This window comes from Culex pipiens, chromosome 2 (genome assembly GCF_016801865.2).
Source record: "Culex pipiens pallens isolate TS chromosome 2, TS_CPP_V2, whole genome shotgun sequence".
Taxonomy (NCBI): domain Eukaryota; kingdom Metazoa; phylum Arthropoda; class Insecta; order Diptera; family Culicidae; genus Culex; species Culex pipiens.
The window spans coordinates 137334057-137356707 of NC_068938.1; the positions used below are offsets into that span (position 1 = coordinate 137334057).

Genomic DNA, 22651 nt, shown 5'->3' on the forward strand with positions numbered 1-22651 from the left:
CTTAAGATGTTACAAAAAACTCACGAAAAATGCAGGATGGAGCAACTCACCTAAAAAAATACAAAAATCATTTACTGTAACTGTTTTTTTGAAAAGTGCTCTAAACGTCAAAATTTACAAAAACCGAATACGGGAATCGATTCCCCAGACAATTTTACATAAAAGTCTCCATATTGACCATTGTCCTAAGTCCAATCCTTTTGGAGTTACAGCGGTTTTAAAAATAAAAATGTTGAAAAAATAGGTTTTTTGATGGTTTTTGGCAATTTCTATATGACGGACTTGATTTTTCAGTTTCGAAAATATTTTTACCGAAAAGCTCGTCCAATTTCCCATAAGTTTGTCTTTGACCACATTTCAATTGGATGTATGGGCTTACAGATATAAGCTAATTACATTGCTCATAACTGAAAACATAATATTTTTTCAGTGTAGTAAAGTAACCTGGATAATAAATTAGCTTATATCTGTAAGCCCATACATCCAATTGAAATGTGGTCAAAGACAAACTTATGGGAAATTGGACGAGCGTTTCGGTAAAAATGTTTTCGAAACTGAATAATCAAGTCCGTCACATAGAAATTGCCAAAAACCATCAAAAAACCTATTTTTTCAACATTTTTATTTTTAAAATTGCTGTAACTCCAAAAGGATTGGACTTAGGAAAATGGTCAATATGGAGACTTTTATGTAAAATTGTCTGGGGAATCGATTCCCGTATTCGGTTTTTGTAAATTTTGACGTTTAGAGCACTTTTCAAAAAAACAGTTTCAGTAAATGATTTTTGTATTTTTTTAGGTGAGTTGCTCCATCCTGCATTTTTTGTGAGTCTTTTTGTAACATCTTAAGCTATTTTCACAAAAATTTTGAGCGAAAAAAAATCGTGGGCTCACCTTCAAATTTAACTTTTAAACTTAAAAATCAAAAAATCTCATAAAAGTGGAGTGTTTTTTTTCTTTCAGTGTATTTTTTTCGGAAAGCCCGTCAAATTTCCTACAAGTTTGTCTTTGACCACTTTTTGATTCGATGCAACGGCTTCGAGATACAGCAATATTTAAATTACGAAATACAAAAATATTGAAAACACGTACGCCCTTCTCAAATGTCATTATCGAGTGTAACTGGCTCCATATACACAAAAATGGCTTTTATATGCCTAGGATAACATGTCTACAAAATTTCATTGAAATCGGAGAGGGTCGAGAAAAAAGTACCTAAAAAAATCCTGTTTTGGGCTGGAATTGCCCTATTACATTTACATCTTAATGACAAAGTTTGACCACTTTCATCTTTGAACATTCGAAAACGGACGTGTTTTTCAAAAGTTTGCAGTCTGAAATGGTGAGCATTTGAAAATTTGGTATCAAAAGGACTTTTATATAAAATTGGTTTTATAAAAGTTTTTTCATCTATTATTGGAAAATATCTGAAAAATCAGAGAGTAAATTTGTTTTTTCAAAAAACTTCGAAATTACAATGTTATATTAAGTGCTATCAGCTGAAATAAATCTGAAATGCATTCCCCTGCGTTTCAAATCATTTTTAGAAAGTTTTAGTTTATTCGAAAATCATTAGAATTTTTTGCTCTGAAATTTATGTTTACATTTTTTGAAAACTAATGATTGCAAAACAACTGAGCCAGTGTATAACGAATTTTAAACATTTTTTTTTTTCATTCAAATGTTGAGACTACGGCTTGTTACTTCATTTTTTATACTTTTTTAATTTTGTTAAAATTTTTATTTAAATTTTGTTTAATATTTTTTTAAATTTTGTTTAAATTTTGTTAAAATTTGTTTAAATTTTGTTTAAATTTTGTTTTAATTTTGTTTAAATTTTGTTTTAATTTTGTTTAAACATTGTTTAAATTTTGTTTAAATATTGTTTAAATTTTGTTTAAATTTTGTTAAAATTTTGTTAAAAATTTGTTAACATTTTGTTAAAATTTGTTTTATTTTGTTTACATTTTGTTTAAATTTTGTTTGAATTTTGTTTAAATTTTGTTTAAATTTTGTTTAAATTTTGATTAAATTTTGTTTAAATTTTGTTTGAATTTTGTTTAAATTTTGTTTAAATTTTGTTTAAATTTTGTTTAAATTTTGTTTAAATTTTGTTTAAATTTTGTTTAAATTTTGTTTCAATTTTGTTTAAATTTTGTTTAAATTTTGTTTAAATTTTGTTAAAATTTTGTTAAAATTTTGTTAAAATTTTGTTAAAATTTTGTTAAAATTTTGTTAAAATTTTGTGTAAATTTTGTTAAAATTTTGTTAAAATTTTGTTAAAATTTTGTTAAAATTTTGTTAAAATTTTGTTAAAATTTTGTTAAAATTTTGTTAACATTTTGTTAAAATATGTTTTATTTTGTTTACATTTTGTTTAAATTTTGTTTGAATTTTGTTTAAATTTTGTTTAAATTTTGTTTAAATTTTGTTTAAATTTTGTTTAAATTTTGTTTCAATTTTGTTTAAATTTTGTTTAAATTTTGTTTAAATTTTGTTTCAATTTTGTTTAAATTTTGTTTAAATTTTGTTTAAATTTTGTTTAAATTTTGTTTAAATTTTGTTTAAATTTTGTTTAAATTTGTTTATATTTTGTTTAACTTTTGTTTAAATTTTGTTAAAATTTGTTTCATTTTGTTAACATTTTGTTTAAATTTTGTTTGAATTTTGTTTAAATTTTGTTTAAATTTTGTTTCAATTTTGTTTAAATTTTGTTTAAATTTTGTTTAAATTTTGTTTAAATTTTGTTTAACTTTTGTTAAAATTTTGTTAAAATTTGTTTCATTTTGTTAACATTTTGTTTAAATTTTGTTTAAACTTTCTTTAAATTTTGTTTATATTTTGTTTAAATTTTGTTTAAATTTTGTTTAAATTTTGGTTAAATTTTGTTTAAATTTTGTTTAAATTTTGTTTAAATTTTGTTTAAATTTTGTTTAAATTTTGTTTAAATTTTGTTTAAATTTTGTTTAAATTTTGTTTAAATTTTGTTTAAATTTTGTTTAAATTTTGTTTAAATTTTGTTTAAATTTTGTTTAAATTTTGTTTAAATTTTGTTTAAATTTGTTTAAATTTTGTTTAAATTTTGTTTAAATTTTGTTTAAATTTTGTTTAAATTTTGTTAAAATTTTGTTTGAATTTGTTTTAAATTTTTTTTATTTTTTTTTTATTTTGTTGAAATTTTGTTTTAGTTTTTTTCTAATTTTGTTCAAATTTTGTTGAAATTTTGTTAAATTTTTGTTAAATATTTGTTAATTTTTTGTTAAATTTTTGTTAAATTTTTGCTAAATTTTTGTTTAAATTTTGTTAAAATTTTGTTTCAATTTTGTTAAAATTTTGTTAATATTTTGTTAATATTTTGTTTAAATTTTGTGAAAATTTTGTTAAAATTTTGTTAAAATTTTGTTAAAATTTTGTTAAAATTTTGTTAACATTTTGTTAAAATTTTGTTAAAATTTTGTTAAAATTTTGTTTAAATTTTGTTTAAATTTTGTGAAAATTTTCTATAAATTTTGTTAAAATTCTGTTTGAAATTTGTTTAATTTTTGTTAAAATTTTGTTTAAATTTTATTTAAATTTTGTTTAAATTTTGTTCTAATTTTGTTTCAATTTTGTTTAAATTTTGTTTAAAATCTGTTTAAATTTTGTTTAAATTTTGTTTAAATTTTGTTTAAATTTTGTTTGTACTTTGTTTATTTTTTTAATTTTCTTTAAATTTTGTATAAATTTTGTTAAATTTTGTTTTATTTAGTTTAAATTTTGTTTAAATTTTGTTTAATTTTGTTTAAATTTTGTTAAAATTTTGTTCAAATTAAGTTTAAATTTTGTTTAAATTTTGTTTAAATTTTGTTGAAATTTTGTAAATAAATTGTTCAAATTTTGTTTGAATTTTGTTTAAATTTTGTTTTAATTTTGTTTAAATTTTGTTTAAATTTTGTTTAAATTTTGTTTAAATTTTGTTTAAATTTTGTTTAAATTTTGTTTGAATTTTGTTTAAATTTTGTTTAAATTCTATTAAAGTTTTGTTTAAATTTTGTTGAAATTTTGTGTAAATTTTGTTTAAATTTTGTGTAAATTTTGTTTAAATTTTGTAAAAATTTTGTTTAAATTTTGTTTAAATTTTGTTTTAATTTTGTTTAAAGTTTGTTTAAATTCTATTAAAGTTTTGTATAAATTTTATTTAAATTTTGTTGAAATTTTGTGTAAATTTTGTTTAAATTTTGTGTAAATTTTGTTTAAATTTTGTTTAAATTTTGTTTAAATTTTGTTTACATTTTGTTTTAATTTTGTTTAAATTTTGTTTAAATTTTGTTTACATTTTGTTTTCATTTTGTTTAAATTTTGTTTAAATTTTGTTTAAATTTTGTTTAAATTTTGTTTAAATTTTGTTTAAATTTTGTTTAAATTTTGTTTAAATTTTGTTTAAATTTTGTTTAAATTTTGTGTAAATTTTGTTTGAATTTTGTTTAAATTTTGTTTAAATTCTATTAAAGTTTTGTGTAAATTTTGTGTAAATTTTGTGTAAATTTTGTGTAAATTTTGTGTAAATTTTGTGTAAATTTTGTGTAAATTTTGTGTAAATTTTGTGTAAATTTTGTGTAAATTTTGTGTAAATTTTGTGTAAATTTTGTGTAAATTCTATTAAAGTTTTGTTTAAATTTTGTTTAAATTTTGTTGAAATTTTGTGAAAATTTTGTTTAAATTTTGTGTAAATTTTGTTTAAATTTTGTTAAAAATTTTGTTTAAATTTTGTTTAAATTTTGTTTAAATTTTGTTTAAATTTTGTTTAAATTTTGTTTAAATTTTGTTTAAATTTTGTTTAAATTTTGTTTAAATTTTGTTTGAATTTTGTTTAAATTTTGTTTAAATTCTATTAAAGTTTTGTTTAAATTTTGTTTAAATTTTGTTGAAATTTTGTTTAAATTTTGTTTAAATTTTGTGTAAATTTTGTTTAAATTTTGTGTAAATTTTGTTTAAAGTTTGTAAAAATTTTGTTTAAATTTTGTTTAAATTTTGTTTAAATTTTGTTTTAATTTTGTTTAAATTTTGTTTAAATTTTGTTTAAATTTTGTTTAAATTTTGTTTAAATTTTGTTTAAATTTTGTTTAAATTTTGTTTAAATTTTGTTTAAATTTTGTTTGAATTTTGTTTAAATTTTGTTTAAATTCTATTAAAGTTTTGTTTAAATTTTGTTGAAATTTTGTGTAAATTTTGTTTAAATTTTGTGTAAATTTTGTTTAAATTTTGTTGAAATTTTGTTGAATTTTGTTTTAAATTTTGTTTAAATTTGTTTTAAATTTTGTTTAAATTTGGTTTAAATTTGGTTAAATCTTGTTTAAAATTTGTTAGAGCTTTGTTAATTTTTTTTTAATTTTGTTTAAATTTGGTTTAAATTTTGTTTAAATATGGTTAAATTTGTTTTTTTTTTATATTTTATGTAAATTTTGTATAATTTTTTGTATATTAAAATATTCAAGTTTAATTGGCATTTGGATTGAATATTGTTTAAACTATTTTAAAATGTAACTTTTTTGCATAAATTATGAAAACCACTATTTTCTAGAGAACTACTCAGCAGAAACCTCCCAGGAACGAACAACGTCTTCGTCTCCATCGTCATCGTCTGGGGGAGGGGACTGACTTGACGCGATTAACCTTGACCCAAAGCAATGCCCCGGATTGGTTATCTTTTCGGACTCAGCTCAGCTGGTGTGTGCAAGTGAGAAAAGCAAAAAAACGAGAGAGATAATGGCCATTTCCCTGTATGTGCAATGCCTCTCTGTGTGCTGTTATTGTCGGTGAAAGGATGTTAATTGAAGATTGATGAGACTTCCGTCGTAGTTTCGCAAACGATGAAGGATTTTATGCCTTTCAGCCTACAGCTCACTTTGTTTGGCCTGACCATACCACGGGTCTTTTGAAAGAAAAAACAAGACAAGAAAGATGGCTCATGAAAGGCCAGTAAGAGTCCGAAAATAGGTTAAAGTTTAAGTGAAAGCTGCTATTAGAAAAAAAGATTGAAGATAAAACATGTGGCAATTGAAAGATTAAAGTGAAATTGAGTACAATAAATTCAGCTTAAATTATGGAAGCTATCCAGGTATGTAGAAATGTTATAGGTTGTCAAGTGCATAACTAAAATAGAGAAGTTTTTTTTAATTTAAAATTTTGCCTAATATTTTGGCAATTATTTCAATAAAAAAATATTTTAAAATAATGAGTTGCTTTGGAGAATTTGAACGGTGTGCGTCGCGGTCAACACGCCGGATTTTCGTTGCCGTTTCCGTCTTTGTTTCCCCCCCGATTGTGTGTGTATTTCGACCCGAGTGATTTCGCGATGTTGACAGTTGCTTTGGAGAATTTGAACGGTGTGCGTCGCGGTCAACACGCCGGATTTTCGTTGCCGTTTCCGTCTTTGTTTCCCCCCCGATTGTGTGTTTATTTCGACCCGGGTGATTTCGCGATGTTGACAGTTGCTTTGGAGAATTTGAACGGTGTGCGTCGCGGTCAACACGCCGGATTTTCGTTGCCGTTTCCGTCTTTGTTTCCCCCCCGATTGTGTGTGTATTTCGACCCGAGTGATTTCGCGATGTTGACAGTTGCTTTGGAGAATTTGAACGGTGTGCGTCGCGGTCAACACGCCGGATTTTCGTTGCCGTTTCCGTCTTTGTTTCCCCCCCGATTGTGTGTTTATTTCGACCCGGGTGATTTCGCGATGTTGACAGTTGCTTTGGAGAATTTGAACGGTGTGCGTCGCGGTCAACACGCCGGATTTTCGTTGCCGTTTCCGTCTTTGTTTCCCCCCCGATTGTGTGTTTATTTCGACCCGGGTGATTTCGCGATGTTGACAGTTGCTTTGGAGAATTTGAACGGTGTGCGTCGCGGTCAACACGCCGGATTTTCGTTGCCGTTTCCGTCTTTGTTTCCCCCCCGATTGTGTGTGTATTTCGACCCGAGTGATTTCGCGATGTTGACAGTTGCTTTGGAGAATTTGAACGGTGCGCGTCGCGGTTTTTTTTTTTTTTTTTTTCTTCATAAAATTATTTTTATTAGGTCCTTTTCGGTACTGGGACCTGGTTAGGACCGAGTTGGCTTTTGTAATTACATTTGACTTAATAATTACAGAGGATCTTGTGTGTAAATGTTAGTGGGAGGGGAGCCGATTACCCGCGGCCTAATCGGGGTTAGTAGGGAAGGGATTGATGTTAAAGACAAGGCGTGGGAAGGGAAGGGGGGCGCGTCGCGGTTATCACGCAGGATTTTCGTTGCCGTTTTCGATTGTGTGGGTTTTTCGGTCCGGGCGGTTTCGCGTTTTTGCATTTTATTTGGTTTTATCTTTCCACAGCCGGCTGTCTAAGATTGAATCATTTATGCTAAACTCAACACCAAATAACCGGGAAAAATCTCATCCGCATCCTCCGACTGTTTGCCTTGAGAATGCATAATACATCACACTATTAAACCAAATTTATTGATTATTGGGTCGCATCATCATCCTCTATGTTGAATCCTGGCCATTACCCTTACCTACTAACAAAATCCCAAGTAGAAGTAGTTTTCCGGCACACGTGGGGGTGTGGATATCGTATAGAACCCACCCTTGGTAGCAGCCTGTGCTAACTAACATTCCCGTCCCAATCCCCCGAGATCTACAAACTGACATGGCGGGCGCCGTTGGTGGCCAATGACTGTTACCTATTTGCTTCAGATCTAGTTTTAATGATCTTGATGTTTTATCTTTTCAACGCATTCATACATGCTGTTGATAAGGGAAACACCATTAGATCGTTCAAGCGTATGGTCGGTTGTATTGATAGGATATTACGGTCCTGTTCAGCAACGGAGAAGGACAACCATGGGTGGTCTCTCATGCTCATGCTCATGCTCAAAAATATTTTAAAATAACGTTTACGTTAAAGTTAACAAAATTATTTTTGAATAAGGCAATCTACCATGATTCTATTTTTTCATCTCTCTTTTAATTGGATTTTAAATCGTTCTAATAAACCCTATGATTTAATCGCCAGTAAAGTTCATCAATGTTTCGCATAATTACTCATGATGAATGAAGTTATGCTTTTTTTGCTCTCTCTCCTTTCTACTTGACGTGTTGCCAATTTTATTTGCTCAATTGCCCGCAAAATTATCCAAATTAGCCCGTTCGCTGGTTCGATTAATTGGCAACACTTCATGTTCACGTACAGAAGTTACAGACATGCCCGATGACGACTTCGATAGAACAACTTAGATACGTCGTTTTACGGTGGGAAAAATCAGTGAGCGTTGGGCCAAGCCCGTTTCACCTACATATCGTACGGGTTCAGATCTAGAGAATTAATTAATTCATATGGCGTTTAATTGACTTTGCTCGTTTGCTGCTGCGGTTGGTAATTAACGACAATTGCCTGGATATTCATGAAGCCGAAGAGCATTGTGCTCGCGTAGACAACAGTTTAAACAATACCGATTATTTCTTGAAAAAGTTTCCGACGTACACCGTGAATCAGACACTTTGTGCACTATGACGGCCAAGTCCGGCGCGACAACACGTTGTGCCGTAATAGCCCGCTTAGGTTCTTGTACGCGGACAGTTCATTAGCCAACAAGCGAAAGTTTCGCTCACATTTGCGTAGTTCGTTTGTATACAAAGTGGCGTAGCCAAACAACCCCTTCGAGTTGACTGCGAAACGACCATCGAAGCCGCGCCGTCGAAGGTCAGCAAGTCTCGTTTGTTGTTTTTTCTTCGAGCTTTCGAGCCTGACCACAGCCTTTTTGGCGGCAAAAAAAGCCATCGCGAAATCGCGCTGGCAACCTTGCCAAACATGTGTTTATATCATCGTTCTTCGAAAGGGACACCACACAAAAAAGGCCATCGGATGCTAATGAGGCTTGTACGGACGACACCAGCGTACGGGGCGGCGCGATTACCTAACCTCAAATTGTGTCGGCTGTGGCGGGCGGGTTCTAAAATAGGAACAAATTTGGACCGAAATAGCACGTCAGAACTTGCAGTCGGACCGAGAATGGTTGGTACCAAACAGCAGCGGATTGTCAATGGGATTAGGGACGCCAAGGGACGCGGAATCGGGTGGCCCTCTGAGTGACCTACTCAGAATGTGGGGAATCCGCGGTTCTGAAAATAGCCGCATTGGCGCGAAGCCGTACTCGACGACGACGACGGCGAATGGCGATGTTTTGTAAACAAAACAGACGTTGAATGGGGCGTGCAAAATGTACGGTATGGTCAGTGTTAATTTGTGGTAATGCAATGTCCGATGAGATAGCGTGGCGTATTTAAAGTAGATTTCGTAGAGAAAAAATAGTTTTAAAGATTATCCGGACATACGCTTCAATGTGGTTTGTTTTGGTGTGATAAGTAGTTCTTTGTAATCATGATTACTAAAACGTTCACAGTTGGGAAGGATTTGACTAAGTTTATTGATATTTTGCAAGGTTGTTAATCGATAAAATTATTGTCGATAATATTATCGTCTGACGATAACGCTAATGGTTATGATTATCGTCGGGACGATAACGATAATCCATCCTTATCGTTATTTCGATAATTCTATCGGCGATAATCTAAACGCCAATAATGAATGATAACTTATTTTTTAAATCTTTCTGAAATTGATTAATTCAAAAATATCATGTAAAATTTTCAATGCTTTAACTAAAAATATATTTTTTGAGGTGTAGTAAGGCCGTCGCCAATATTTTTTGAAGTTTATGTCCCTCGACTCTAACCAAAGTCGAGGGAAGGGAGCAAATAAATAAAAAAAATTGAAATTACATGCCACGGTTTCAACATTTGAACGAAAAAAGTGTTTTAAAATGCATTACACATCTGTCCAGTTGTTTTGCAATCATAAGTTTCCTGAACTTCTAAGTTTTGACGAAAATTTTATTTTTGCGAGAATTTTTTTTTGGTGATGTACATTGGAATTCCATAAAAGTTCAAAATATTTTCAAACGAGCCCAAAAATGCTAAATATGATTATCAATGAATCTATGACATTTCCCCGAAACCCACATTCCCGAAAAGACATTTCCCCGAATGCCACATCTCCGAAAAGACACTTTCCCGAAATGTCATTTGCCCGATAATTATTTCCCCGAACAATCCATTTCCCCGATTGGCCACATCCCCGAATGGCGACTTCCCCTAAAAAACATTTTCCCGAATGGCCACTTCCCCTAATTTTCCACATCCCCGAAAATCATTTTCCCGAATTGCCATTTCCCCGAACGGCCATTTCCCCGAACGCCACTTCCCCGAACCCGGTCAGGCGGGTATGCCCGTTGCCCAGTACCGCGCGCGCGGTTCTGGACAACGGGCATACCCGCCTGACCGGGTTCGGGGAAGTGGCGATCAATGATGTCCACAATAGAACGTTCAAAAAATTCCGAGATTTTTACAAGCGTTTTATTCCAGCTTCAATAAAATTTTGAATATTTTCCAAGTCTGTGGAATTAAAGGATTCGAATTCCGGATTCTGAGATTTAGTTACTCCAACTGCCTTTCAAAAAGAACTGTCTCCGCCGAATCCAACAAAAACTCCGAATATGACAAATGATGTAGAGAAGGAGAACATCTTGAGCAGAGTACATATGGGAGCGTTCTTTTATTACGTAATGCAGTTAGGAGGAGAGAGGGGGTGTCAGTATATGTTACGAAATGTTACGAAAATAGGGGGAGGGGGGGGGGGAGTGCTGAAAAATTCTGCCACGTAACGCAAAATGTTCATATAAGAATTCTTAAAAAAATACAAAAAGACCTTGCGTTACACGTTACAGGGGTGGGGGGTAGGGGGGTCGCTCATCTGTTACGATTTGTTACCAAGGGGGGGGGGAGAGGGGTCAACAATCCCAAATTTTGCGTTACGTAATAAAAGAACGCTCCCTTATTTCTAATGAACAAATCTAAATAGCTGCGTGCCGCTTAATTCATTTGCCTATTTTTCTCATTTCGTCGCAGTCGAGCTAACTTGTCGTACGTCGATTTTGGGCCAAATTGAATTAAGAAAGCCATTTTGTGCAGCTCACAATGCCCAAAACTCGATTTCAATTCTGAGATATTCAATAAAAACCGAAAAATTTTGTCTCGTGCTAACTTGACACACTCTGAAAATTGCTGTAAGTGAGACAACTTTGGCCAAAGAGGTTTCAGATCAGAATGCGTTTGACACACGTACATGCCCGACTACCGTTAACGATTGTAATTATAACTCGGGACCTCAGCAACCAAATTCAAACAAATTTCAGGACAATGCACAGAATGGTCAACAAAATAAAACGTGATTGTTATTGTTTACATAGCGTGCTCTATTTTTCGTTTATTCAAGGTCAAACACTAACACGCATTTTTCTCGGAACGTCAAAAAGCGACAAACGACAAGATAGCACGACAGCGTCGATTTGATACATTGATCATTTCGCTTTTTTTTGCATTTAGTTGAAAATCGAAATACAGTCCAGACTCGGATATCCAAAGGCCTTGTCAAAAGTTCAATTCGGGTAATAACCCCTAAACTACTTTAAAGTGATTTAGTAATTTTAAACTCAAAATGGCAGTGACGAAATATTAAAAAAAATGCATTTTGTAATTCAATAATCAACTATTTAGATTTCACTAAAAAGTTAAACAAAATCTAGAACAAACTGATTCCTGCGTTTCGAGTCGTCGCTTAAAGATATCGGTGCTGTGCAATCCTTACCACGTGGATACCGTTTTGGAAAATTGTGCTTTGCTGAAAATTGTCCATACAAAACAAAAATCGTTTTTATTGAACGTGGATGATCTCAAAACCTCGCTTTCTTGAAGTTTCCGCGTGGTTTATGAATGGCCTTCTACGGTTATTTGTTTTTTTCTTTTTTTTTTCATATTTAAAAACACACGTAGGAGAATTTAATATTAAGGTCATACTTTTGTAAAAATATCCCTAAAAACAATTTAGTTTATATCTAAGTTAATATCATTCGGGAAAATGGAACTTTCGGGGAAATAACCATTCGGGTATATGTAAATTCGGGAAAACGACAGTTCGGTAAAATGGCCATTCAGGTAAATGACATTCGGGGATATGGAATTTTCAGGAAAATGATTTTCGGGGATGTGGAAATTTCGGGAAAATGATTTTCGGGGAAATGGCACTTTCGGGGAAATGATTTTCGGGAATGTGGAATTTTCGGGGAAATGATTTTCGGGGATATGGGATTCGGGAAAGTGGGATTCGGGAATAAGGGATAAAACCATTTGCAACGGCCTAAGTTTCAAAGTATAGATATGTCATCAAAATTGTTCACAAAATACCGTATTTTTCGAAAATACTCAAATTTTCATAATTTGCAATATGGGTATCAAACAATGCGAAATTTTGTATGTTTTTTCACTTTATAAATAAAAAATAAATTTAGAAAATTCTAAAATGTTCACAAATTACCGTATTTTTAGAAAATACTCAAAATTTCAAAATTTGCAATATCGGTATCAAACGAATTGAAATTTTGTATGCTATTTCTATTTATTAGAGTTTTTTTTTAAATACTGAAATTTTCATATAATACCGTTTTTTTCAAAAATACAAAAATTTTCAATATTTGCAATACGGGTATCAAACGAAGTGAAATTTCGTTTGCTTTTCAATTTATAAGTTTTTTTGTAAATACTAAAATTTTCACGAATTAGCTTATTTTTTCCAAATACTAAAATTTTCAAAATATGCAATATCGGTATTTTCGAAAATACGGCATTTTGAGATTTTTTTTTGTATTTTACAAAAATAAAGCTTAAATAAAGTGAAAAAGCATACAAAATTTCGCTTCGTTTGAAACCCATGTTGCAAAATATTAAAATTTGGGTCCTTTGAAAAAATACCGTATTTTTTGAAAAACTAGTATTTTCCAAAAGAAAACTATATGAATGGGAAAAATCTAACTAAATTTTGTTTCGTTTGATACACATATTGCATATTTTAAAGTTTTGAGTATTTTTGAAAAAAATTTGCTAATTTGTGAAAATTTTAGTATTTTCCAAAAAAAACTCCAATACAGTAAAAAAGCATACAAAATTTCGCTTCGCTTGATACCCATATTTCAAATTATGAAAATTTTAAGTACTTTCGAAAAAATACGGTTATTTGTGAACACTTTTGAGTACATAGTTATACTTAGAAACATACAAGAGTTTCAAAAAATATATTCTTAGAGAAAGCATTGAAAATTTTACATGATTTGGTCAAATTAAGTCAATTTTAGATAGTTTTAAAAATGATTTATCGTCCATTATCGGCGATAATATCATCGCCGATAGAATTATCGTAACAACGATAACGATAACGATAGATTATCGTTATTGTCCCGACGAAAAATGCGTTTTAATGCTTGAATAAACAAAAACTAGAACACGCAATGAAACAAATACGTTTTGTTTGGTTGACCATTCTGTGCATTGTCTCGAAGTTTGGTTGAATTTGGATGCCGGAGTACCGAGTTATAATTAAAAACGTTTACGATAGGTGGGCATGTACGTGTGTCAAACGCGTTTTGACCTAAAATCCCTTTGACCAGTTGTCGCACTTGCAGATATTTTCAGGTTGTGTCAAGATAGCACGACAGGATTGAAACTTCTTTCATATGAAGAGTGACAACAATGCACGGAGTTTTTTCGGTTTTCATTGAATATCTCAGGATTGAAATCGAATGGCGTTCTTAACTCAATTTGGACCAAAATTCACGTGCGACAAGATAGCACGACAACGACGATTTGGTTAGATAATAAGTAACCTATTAGTGATTTTAACTATAAAGTAAATTTCAGCTAAATTTTTTTCCCATGCATTCGTTTTATCACCTTATAATTATTTTTTGCTATTTCCAGTTTATTACTGAACATTAAGATCTACTTACAAAAAAATTGTTGGATATGTTACCTGAAAAAGATAAAAATAGAAATATTTAGCTTGTTTTCAGTTAAGGTAAATAAAATTAGTACAATACAAAAGCAAATCAGTTTTGTTCCGGTTGTACATTTCAAAACCCCGCATGAACAACAAAACGGATTCTTACGGTTCCAATGAATTCCACCCAAAGCGGTTCCATCCCTTTATGTGCGGACCACTAAATCGTTAAATTTAATTTGGGGACATTGATCGGTGCTGGTGCCTTCCCCTTCTGGCATGGCGAACCACAATCAAAACGAATTCTTTCTTCTCCCGGCCCCAATTCGGCTCAATTTCTGCTTTCTTTCTGGTTCTGCCAAGAAAAAGTGCCGCCCAGAATTGGGATCATTTCCCGGCCGCAGCGTTCGCTAAAGCACCATCATTAACGGAACCGCTACGTTTTTTTTCTCTCGAAAATTTCACGATTTGTGCTAAAGAGAAGGCTGACGAAATTTGAATTTTTAATTTTACAATCTGCAGTAAAACTACATTATTTACGATCGCGAGGAGTTGTTTCGTTTTTTTGTTGGGTTTTTGAGAGGAGTGATGCAAGGCGAAAATCGCCCAGTCTAAAGTTGCTTCAATTTACACGAGCGGGAGTTGTTTCTTCGTGGTTCCGACCAGAAAGGGGGCATTTCGAGTAACGACGATTCATCAAAAACGAAAAGCTTCCAGTTCGGAACCGGAGAAGAACGCATAAATTGTAAGGTTTTGCGAAACGGAGCTTGGTGCGCCAATAAATGACGAGTTTTATGGTGACAACAGTTGATTTTAATTAATTAGATGAAAATTAGTTGTTTTCTTTTCAAGAAAATGCAAAAATCTTACTTTGAGTATGACGCTGGAGTCTGACTCTGACTCTGACTCTGTCGCTGAAGTCTGACTCTGACTCTGACGTTGAAGTCTGACTTCGACACTGACTCTGATGCTGAAGTTTGACTCTGACTCTGATTCAGACGCTGAAGTCTGACTCTGACGCTAAAGTCTGAATTTGAATCTTACTATGTCGCTGAAGGTAGACTCTGATTCTGACGCTAAAGTCTGACTCTGACTTCGACCCTGACGCTGAAGTCTGACTCTAACTCAGTCGCTGAAGACTGACTCTGTCGCTGAAAACTGACTCTGACGCTGAAGTCTGACTTCGACTCTGACTCTAACGCTGGAGCCTGACTCTGACTCTAACGATGGAGTCTGACTCTGACGCTGAAGTCTGACTCTGAATCTGACTCTGACTTTGACTCTGTCGCTGATGTCTGAATCTGACTCTGAGGCTGAAGTCTGTGTTCGTTTAGCTTTTTGATAGATTTTCCTTCTTTTTTAAATGATAGTTACGTTTCATCCAGATTCCATATTAGATATCTACTAAATAAGCAAGTCTTGCGATCACAACAGCACGCAGCTCAATTGTGTGGCGCCAAACAATTTCTAAATCATGGCAGCAAAGGTGCGTGTCATTCCGTCGTACGTGGTAAACGGTGATTAATTATTCCAACGCTGGTGTTTCGTTTTCTAACCTGTGTTGTGAGTATTTTAACACAGTTAAAAAATAAAAAGAAATGAAAATAAATTAATTCCTTTTTTCAAAGATTGCAATTTTTGTTCAGCTTTAAAATATGTTTTAAACATATTTTTAAATATTGTAAAACTGCATTTTTTACATTTTTTTAGTGTAATGTCTGCTACAGAAAATATTACCAACAAAAAAAAACCACAAACGGCAACACTTTGTTGACGTTGACGTTGACCATCAAAGTCAAACGGTTTGACAAAGTGAACGAAGGGTTTGCTCGGACTAAATGAGCTTTACCTGTGGTGCGAGCTCGTAAAACATAACCGTACAGTTGTTTTGATGTAAAAAGCTGACTGCCATAAACCGGTTAACCTTTTTGGCGGTCAAGTTTGTTTTGATTGAGTTGTGGTGGAGTACGATGTGGCACGCACGGTGGGGGGTAGTTTGAGGAACTGATTAATACACTAGGACCATACATTTAAAATGCCGATTTATTGTTTCTAATTGTCAAGTCAATCATGTCATTTTGGGCCAAATTGAGTTAAGAACGCCATTTTGTGCAGCTCTCAATGCCTCACTTTTCGACCTTTACAGATTTTCTAAATTCGATTTTAATCAAGAGATATTCGATAAAAACCGAAAAACTCGATGTGATCGTGCTATCTTGCCACACCCTGGAAATTGCTGCAAGTGCGACAACTGGCCAAAGGGATTTCAAGTCAGAACGCGTTTGACACACGTACATGCCCGACTACCGTAAACATTTGTAATTAAAACTCGGGACTCTGGCGTCAAAGTTCAACCAAACTTCGGGACAATGCACAGAATGGTCAACCAAACAAAACGTGTTTGTTGTTGTTTACATTGCGTGCTGTAGTTTTTGTTTATTCAAGGTCAAACATTACAAAAAGGACAAAAATGCCGAAACTACCTTGCGAAGCGGACATACTCTGTAATTCAAATTGTTTTTTTTTTATATTCCGGGATCTTTTTATCCAGCTCAAATCATTTTCTGCTTGAATTGAAGGAAAATTAAAATATATTAGAAAACCTCAAGAATCGCTAATTTTCCATTTTCTGCATTGCATTCATTAATTCCGAAAACAATCAGGACTTGATAGACAATGCCGATATCGACGTCAACACTGACGTGACCAATCACTACTCCTCAGAGCCTTCTACCAGGACAATCACGCAGCAGCAGCACAGCTGCACGTGTCCTTGGGGAGAGGTTGTCCGATACATTACTGGATACCAGCACGAGGCGTAACGACCACGGCCAGCTGACGCCGTACTTGAGGAGAAAATCGATACTCGATTCGCAATTACCTGGTCCTCCTGGACGAACCATATGGATGCATTGAGTTGGGAAATTAACATTATAATGACGCCTTCAACACAGCTATACCAATTAGAAACAAAACAAACTCTTTCAAATTGCCAACTTCCTTATCAGAACGACCCAATAACCCCGAAACAGCTGTTTCTATATAAGGAGTGTCCACCTTCAATTAGGAGTATTGAGACGTAGAGATAAGATTAGACTCGCACACACAGCGTTAAAACAATTATCTGAGATGAGTGTGTCGTTTTTCATTGATACAACCTCAGGATCACATGCTGGCAGCGGTCAACCGGTAACTAAACATACGAGTAGCGATTTAGTCGTCCCTCAGCATTCGCACAACTCGTATTCAGTGCAATGAGACTAGCTTCAACTCTTCTAGTTCTGACCTCCCTGACTTGGTCCGTCCAAGGATACCGGATTCTCAGCATCAACGCCAGCCCAAGCCGCTCCCATGTGATCGTACAGGAAGCCCTGGCCAAGGAGCTGGCCCGTCGCGGTCACCAGGTAACGATGGTGAGTCCCTACCCGGCGGAGAAACCTCTGGAGAACTATCGACAGATTGTCGTACCGCTGGATTCGTACTGGAAAGGTTAGTTTAGAGATGCATGAGGTTGAGCAAGTAACTCACGATGTGCTGATTTCAGCTACCATGTCAAAGTTCATGGAGGATCAGTCCAAAATCGCACTGTTCAAGAACATGCCAAAGATGAACCAGATCATGCAGGACGCCGCGAACAACACCATCAACCACCCGGAGGTGCAGCGGATCATCCGGGAGGAGCCGTTCGACCTGTTCATTACCGGACTGATGAGTGACTTCGTGCTTGGAGTTGCCTACCAGCTGGGAGTCCCGAGCGTCGTGGTGTGTCCCAACGCGGCGATGGAGATGGTCAACAGCATGGTCGGCAACCCGGCACCGCTGGCCACGGTGCCGAATCCCATGGTGGGAGCGACGAACGCGATGACCTTCACCGACCGGTTGAAAAACTTGCTCGGTAAGGCGATTGAGGGCGGGTTCGCGTGGTACATGAAAACTTCATCGGAGCAGTACTACAAGTAATTGATGCGGGGTTGCATCAGCTGGAGGTATTATCTTATCACCATCCTCGATTGATTTTTCAGCTCCAACTTCCCACGGGACCAATTTCCATCCTACGACGAGGTGCGCCGCAATGTATCGCTGGTGCTGATAAATCAATACTTCACCAAGACGGCGGCGCGTCCGTACGTCCAAGCCATGGTTGAAGTGGGTGGACTGCAGATCAAGCCCGTTCCCGATCCACTTCCGGCAGATCTTCAAGAGTGGCTCGATGGAGCGACGGATGGGGCGGTATTCTTCAGCATGGGAACCAATCTGCAGAGTTCAACGATCCCGGCGGAGAAGCTGCAAGCGTTGGTAGCGACCTTCGGCAAGCTCAAGCAGCGCGTCATCTGGAAGTGGGACTCGGAAGACATCCCGAACAAACCCGCAAACATTCTACTCCGAAGTTGGTTACCTCAGGATGACATTCTAGCGCACAAGAACGTCCGACTCTTCATAACGCACGGAGGACTCGGTGGAATCGCCGAAGCGCAATACCACGGAGTTCCGCTGGTCGGAATGCCCATGTTCGGCGATCAACCGTTCAATCTGGAGCGAGTTAGGGAGGAAGGCTGGGCCGTGGTAGTTCCCTTTGCGGATCTTACCGAGCAAGCGCTTACGGATGCGGTGGGTGAAGTTCTGCACAACCCTAGCTACTCGCAGAAGGTCAAAGAGCTGTCGATGTTGTACCGCGACCGGCCCCTGTCCGCGATGGATACGGCGGTGTTTTGGACGGAGTACGTGATTCGGCACAAGGGAGCGCGTCACATGAGGTATTCCGGCGTGGATCTCAACTTTGTTCAGCTGAACATGCTGGATGTGTGGGCGTTTTTGGGAGTGCTGGTGATTGTGGGAGTGAAGGTCACGCTGTGGACCTGCTCGAAATGTTTTGGGAAAAGAAGCGCGAAATACAAGATGAACTAGTCACTTTGTAGCTTCTTCAACAATAAATGCAAATTGCATCTACTAGATTTGCGTTTTTCGTTTTGCTTAGAAGGAGTAGAAGTCACAGATATAGATCGAGGTGGTACTTTCTCATAATTTCGCTGCCGGCCAAATTTTGTATTTATCAGTATTAAAGTTACAATTTGGACTTGTCTAAATACTTTATAACAGAAACTTCGAAGCAAAAGAGAAACTAGTAGAATAGAATTATGAATAAATCAATCTTTGATCCAACCTCCCACCAATCCTGACTCTCTCGAAAGAACACTTTGAGGTTAAGTACTGGCAAGACAAGAGAAGAACAATCAAGTGCAGAACCTTCACCCGGGTGGAGCTTGGCTCATCCCACAATCCCGGCGCCAAATATCATCCAGCACCACCACCACCATCAACATCATCATCACCGTCATAATCAACAACATCCATGAAGGGGGTGGAGAGGTCGGTAGAGGCAAGTCAATGAACTGTTTTTGTTTCGTTGAGATGCCTTTTTTCTTCTTTCGTCTGGTAACTTTTTTTGACTGGGCCTTCTTTCCAAGCTCTGAAAGCTATGGATGGAGGTTCACCTTTAAGACCTTCTCCCTCTCAGTTTGTTGAACACGAAAACAAGTCAGGGTAATGTTCTCATTAGCTTGCTTGGTGTAGATGCGTCACTGCAGAATTTGATCACTTCATCTCGATGGAGCTATGTTGTGCTTTTTTGACGCAAACGCCAGTTAATAATTACAGCTGGCGTGTACGTCGTTATGAAACAAAAATCGTTTGTTCATCTCATTTCGTCTGAGATATTCAGTAAAAAACCGAAAAAACTCCATGCATTTTTGTCACTTTTCATATGAAAGAAGTTTCAATCTTGTCGTGCTATCTTGGCACACCCTGAAAATTGATATAAGTGCGACATCTGGCCAAAGGGATTTCAGGTCAGAACGCGTTTGACACAAGTACGAGCTCGACTACCGTAAACATTTGTAACTATAACTCAGGACTCCAGCGTCCAAATTCAACAAAATTTCAGGACAATGCACAGAATGGTCAACCAAACAATACGTGTTTGTTATTGTTTACATTGCGTTTTTCTCGGAACGTCAAAAAGCGGCAAGTTAGCACGACAGCGTCGATATTTGTATCACATGGCGTTTACGCCAACGCGACGCAAAACCCAACAACGTCGGTAAAACAAATGAAGGCCACTTCTCACCGTAAGCACCCATCTTTCCAGGTAAGTGCAAATTTCACGGAAAGGTCACCCTTGACCTTTGCAGCAGCAACAGCAGAGATTATCTCAAGACGCGTCTTAAGAAGGGTCCCTCTCTATAGACAGTTACTGCGCAAAATGACGTTTATGACAGGCGAGGCGACTTGGCGTCTTAAGACCTGTTGACTGTTGACTTTCAAGAGGGTGGGCACATGTCGATTTCCAGACAGACGAAGAATCGAGCATGTCCAGCATCTTCTCGGGTACGGTATAACCTCAAAAGTTGGACCTTTGCATTTTTCTGTTAGTCCGTACAGTAATAGTTTTTAAAACTACAAATTAGAATAAATTGCCAAAAATGATTCCAATCAAATGACTTCTAGGGTGACCCTGCCAAGTGTCAAACAAACGGCGTCAAACTGTTGCAACCTTAGTGTAATAGTCCAACTATGAGTAATGACCCCAAACCCACAATCCATGAGAAGCGACGTAATCTTCGGATCAGAACATAATTACTCCACGCGCGTCCTCTCTATAAACCACTTCCAGCGAAATCCACGAATCCCAACAATTTGGTGTATCATCCAGAGCGCGATTTCTGGAGTTTATTACATAGGGGGAGAGGGGGTAATATGCACCCCCGGGGCAAAATGCACCCTTTGCTTTTCTTGGTATTTGGAAGAATTTTCCGGGAAAAACTCATAGAAATTGGAAGCTTAACATTACTGAACCATGCTGGAAAAATTTGAGCATCGTAGTATAAAAACAGCTTAAGTTATTTGCAAAACTTTAAAATGTTGTGTTTTCATCTAATTTTCATTGAACTTTCATTATGATTTTTGGACAATATAAAAAGCATTTATTGTTATTGTAAGTATTGAGGTGTATAGTTTTTGCCATAATCTTCACTATTCTGTAGATAAATGAGTCCAAAAACATCAAAAAATGCATTTTTAATTAAATTTTCTGCAAAAAGTGTGGTCGGGGCAAAATGCACCGCTGTGAAGCTCCTTTGTAAAAACAGCGGTGTCATCTAGTGGTGACTAGTGAAAACTGCTTTTACCCGGTGCATTTTGCCCCATGTTGTGGTGCATTTTGCCCCGTTGTTGTAGTGCGTTTTGCCCCAATGTTGCGGTGCATATTGCCCCGCATGGTTGTTTGAAATGAATCAAAAATGTTTTTAGAAATTTGATATTTTCGAACAATTTTGAGGTTTTTTAAAACTTTTTTCACATGGATGACGAAGAATAATAGTTGTTTTAGAACATCGAACAAATTTCTTCCACAGAAATGCTGTAATGGTTGAGAAATCACAGTTTTCCCTTAGGGGGTGCATATTACCCCCTCTCCCCCTACATCCCAACTCAGTTGTTCTGGACCGAGCCGCGGCTGGCAGGTTGTTAAAAGCTTTTAATGCCCTGCTGGACTGGCCTGGTAATGGTCTCCTCTCCTTGCCGGCAAAACATGAAAAGTAATAAAACGGCGATGCTGATGGGAGGTGTCTGACACTTATTTTGAAATTTGGATACGCTGATGATACTTTTAATGTGAGCCGGCACAGGAGGAACTTGATCAAAGCATTGTTAAATTGAGAGCTAAATTAGGTTTCGCGAGTGTACGTGATACTACTGCTAAGGTTACAAAAAAAACGAATTGAAAAAAGGAAAAAGTTTGACAAAAAAAACAGCAAAATTTTTAAGCAAATTTTAATTGTATTGAACATTTATTATTTTTTTTTTACCCTTTCGCTTTATTTTTTTTTTCTTTTTTGTGATCAAATTTTGTTTTTTTTTAGTTTGGATTCATGGATCTAAAATGAAAAAAATATGAAACTTTTCAGAAATTATGTACGTTAAATTTTCGGATATTTTTTCTTTAATATTTCAAAAGCAAATTATAATGAAAAATTGTCCCGATTTGTATTCCAAACAAAAAAAAATTGTCAATTTTAAGTTTTATAATTTCAAATCGTTCTTCCATTTTATTTAAAAGTTTTACTGCAAGAGTATTAAAACTTTAAAATTTTCGAATATTTTATACACGGTTCATTTGTTTCACATTTTTTTCTGGTGTTTCGAATCACGACAAATCTTTTCATAAACTCACAAAAGGATTATTTTCGGATCCATGGAAATAATAAGTTTAAGTCTGGAGTTCTTTTGAAAGATTTTTTTTGATCGATTTGCTTCGGCAAAGTTGTAGGTATGGATAAGGACTACACTGAAAAAAGATGATACACGGTAAAATTTGGTGATTTTTAATTTAACTTTTTGTCACTGTTTTTGCAAATCAAGAAAAACACATTTTTTATTTTTGACATGTTTTAGGGGACATTAAATGCTAACTTTTCAGAAATTTCCAGAATGAGTCAAAAATCTTCGACTGAGTTATGCTAAATTTTTCAAAACAAACGCAAACAAATTTTAAACCGAATTTGCAATCAAAAAGTACATTAGGGAAAATTTTATAAAAGTGCACCGTTTTCAAGTTAAAGCCATTTTTAGGTAACTTTTTAGAAAATAGTCGCAGTTATTCATTTTTTTAAATTAGTGTCCATGTTTGCCCACTCTTGAAAAACATATTTTTTTAATGCTGAGAAATTCTCTATATTTTCCTATTTTTAAACTTTGTTGATA

General features: G+C 34.7%; 2 protein-coding genes across 4 annotated transcripts in view; one reads left to right on the top strand and one right to left on the bottom strand.

The window, feature by feature from the left end:
* Positions 1–22651, bottom strand: part of LOC120425575 (protein yippee-like) — a 176922-nt gene that overhangs the window by 36510 nt on the left and 117761 nt on the right. The gene's annotated exons all lie outside the window — the stretch shown is intronic.
* LOC120425576 (UDP-glycosyltransferase UGT5-like) lies at positions 17118–18846 on the top strand. Its single transcript, XM_039590149.2, has 3 exons — positions 17118–17383; positions 17439–17850; positions 17917–18846. The coding sequence occupies exons 1-3, from the start codon at positions 17149–17151 to the stop codon at positions 18797–18799; spliced, it is 1530 nt and encodes a 509-aa protein (XP_039446083.1). The 5' UTR covers positions 17118–17148; the 3' UTR covers positions 18800–18846.

Excerpts from the sequence above, each read along its gene's own strand:
- LOC120425576 (XM_039590149.2), top strand. The coding sequence starts at position 17,149 with ATGAGACTAGCTTCAACTCTTCTAGTTCTGACCTCCCTGACTTGGTCC. Across the intron at positions 17,384-17,438 it reads GCTGGATTCGTACTGGAAAG|CTACCATGTCAAAGTTCATG; the intron begins GTTAGTTTAGAG and ends TGCTGATTTCAG. Across the intron at positions 17,851-17,916 it reads TCATCGGAGCAGTACTACAA|CTCCAACTTCCCACGGGACC; the intron begins GTAATTGATGCG and ends TTGATTTTTCAG.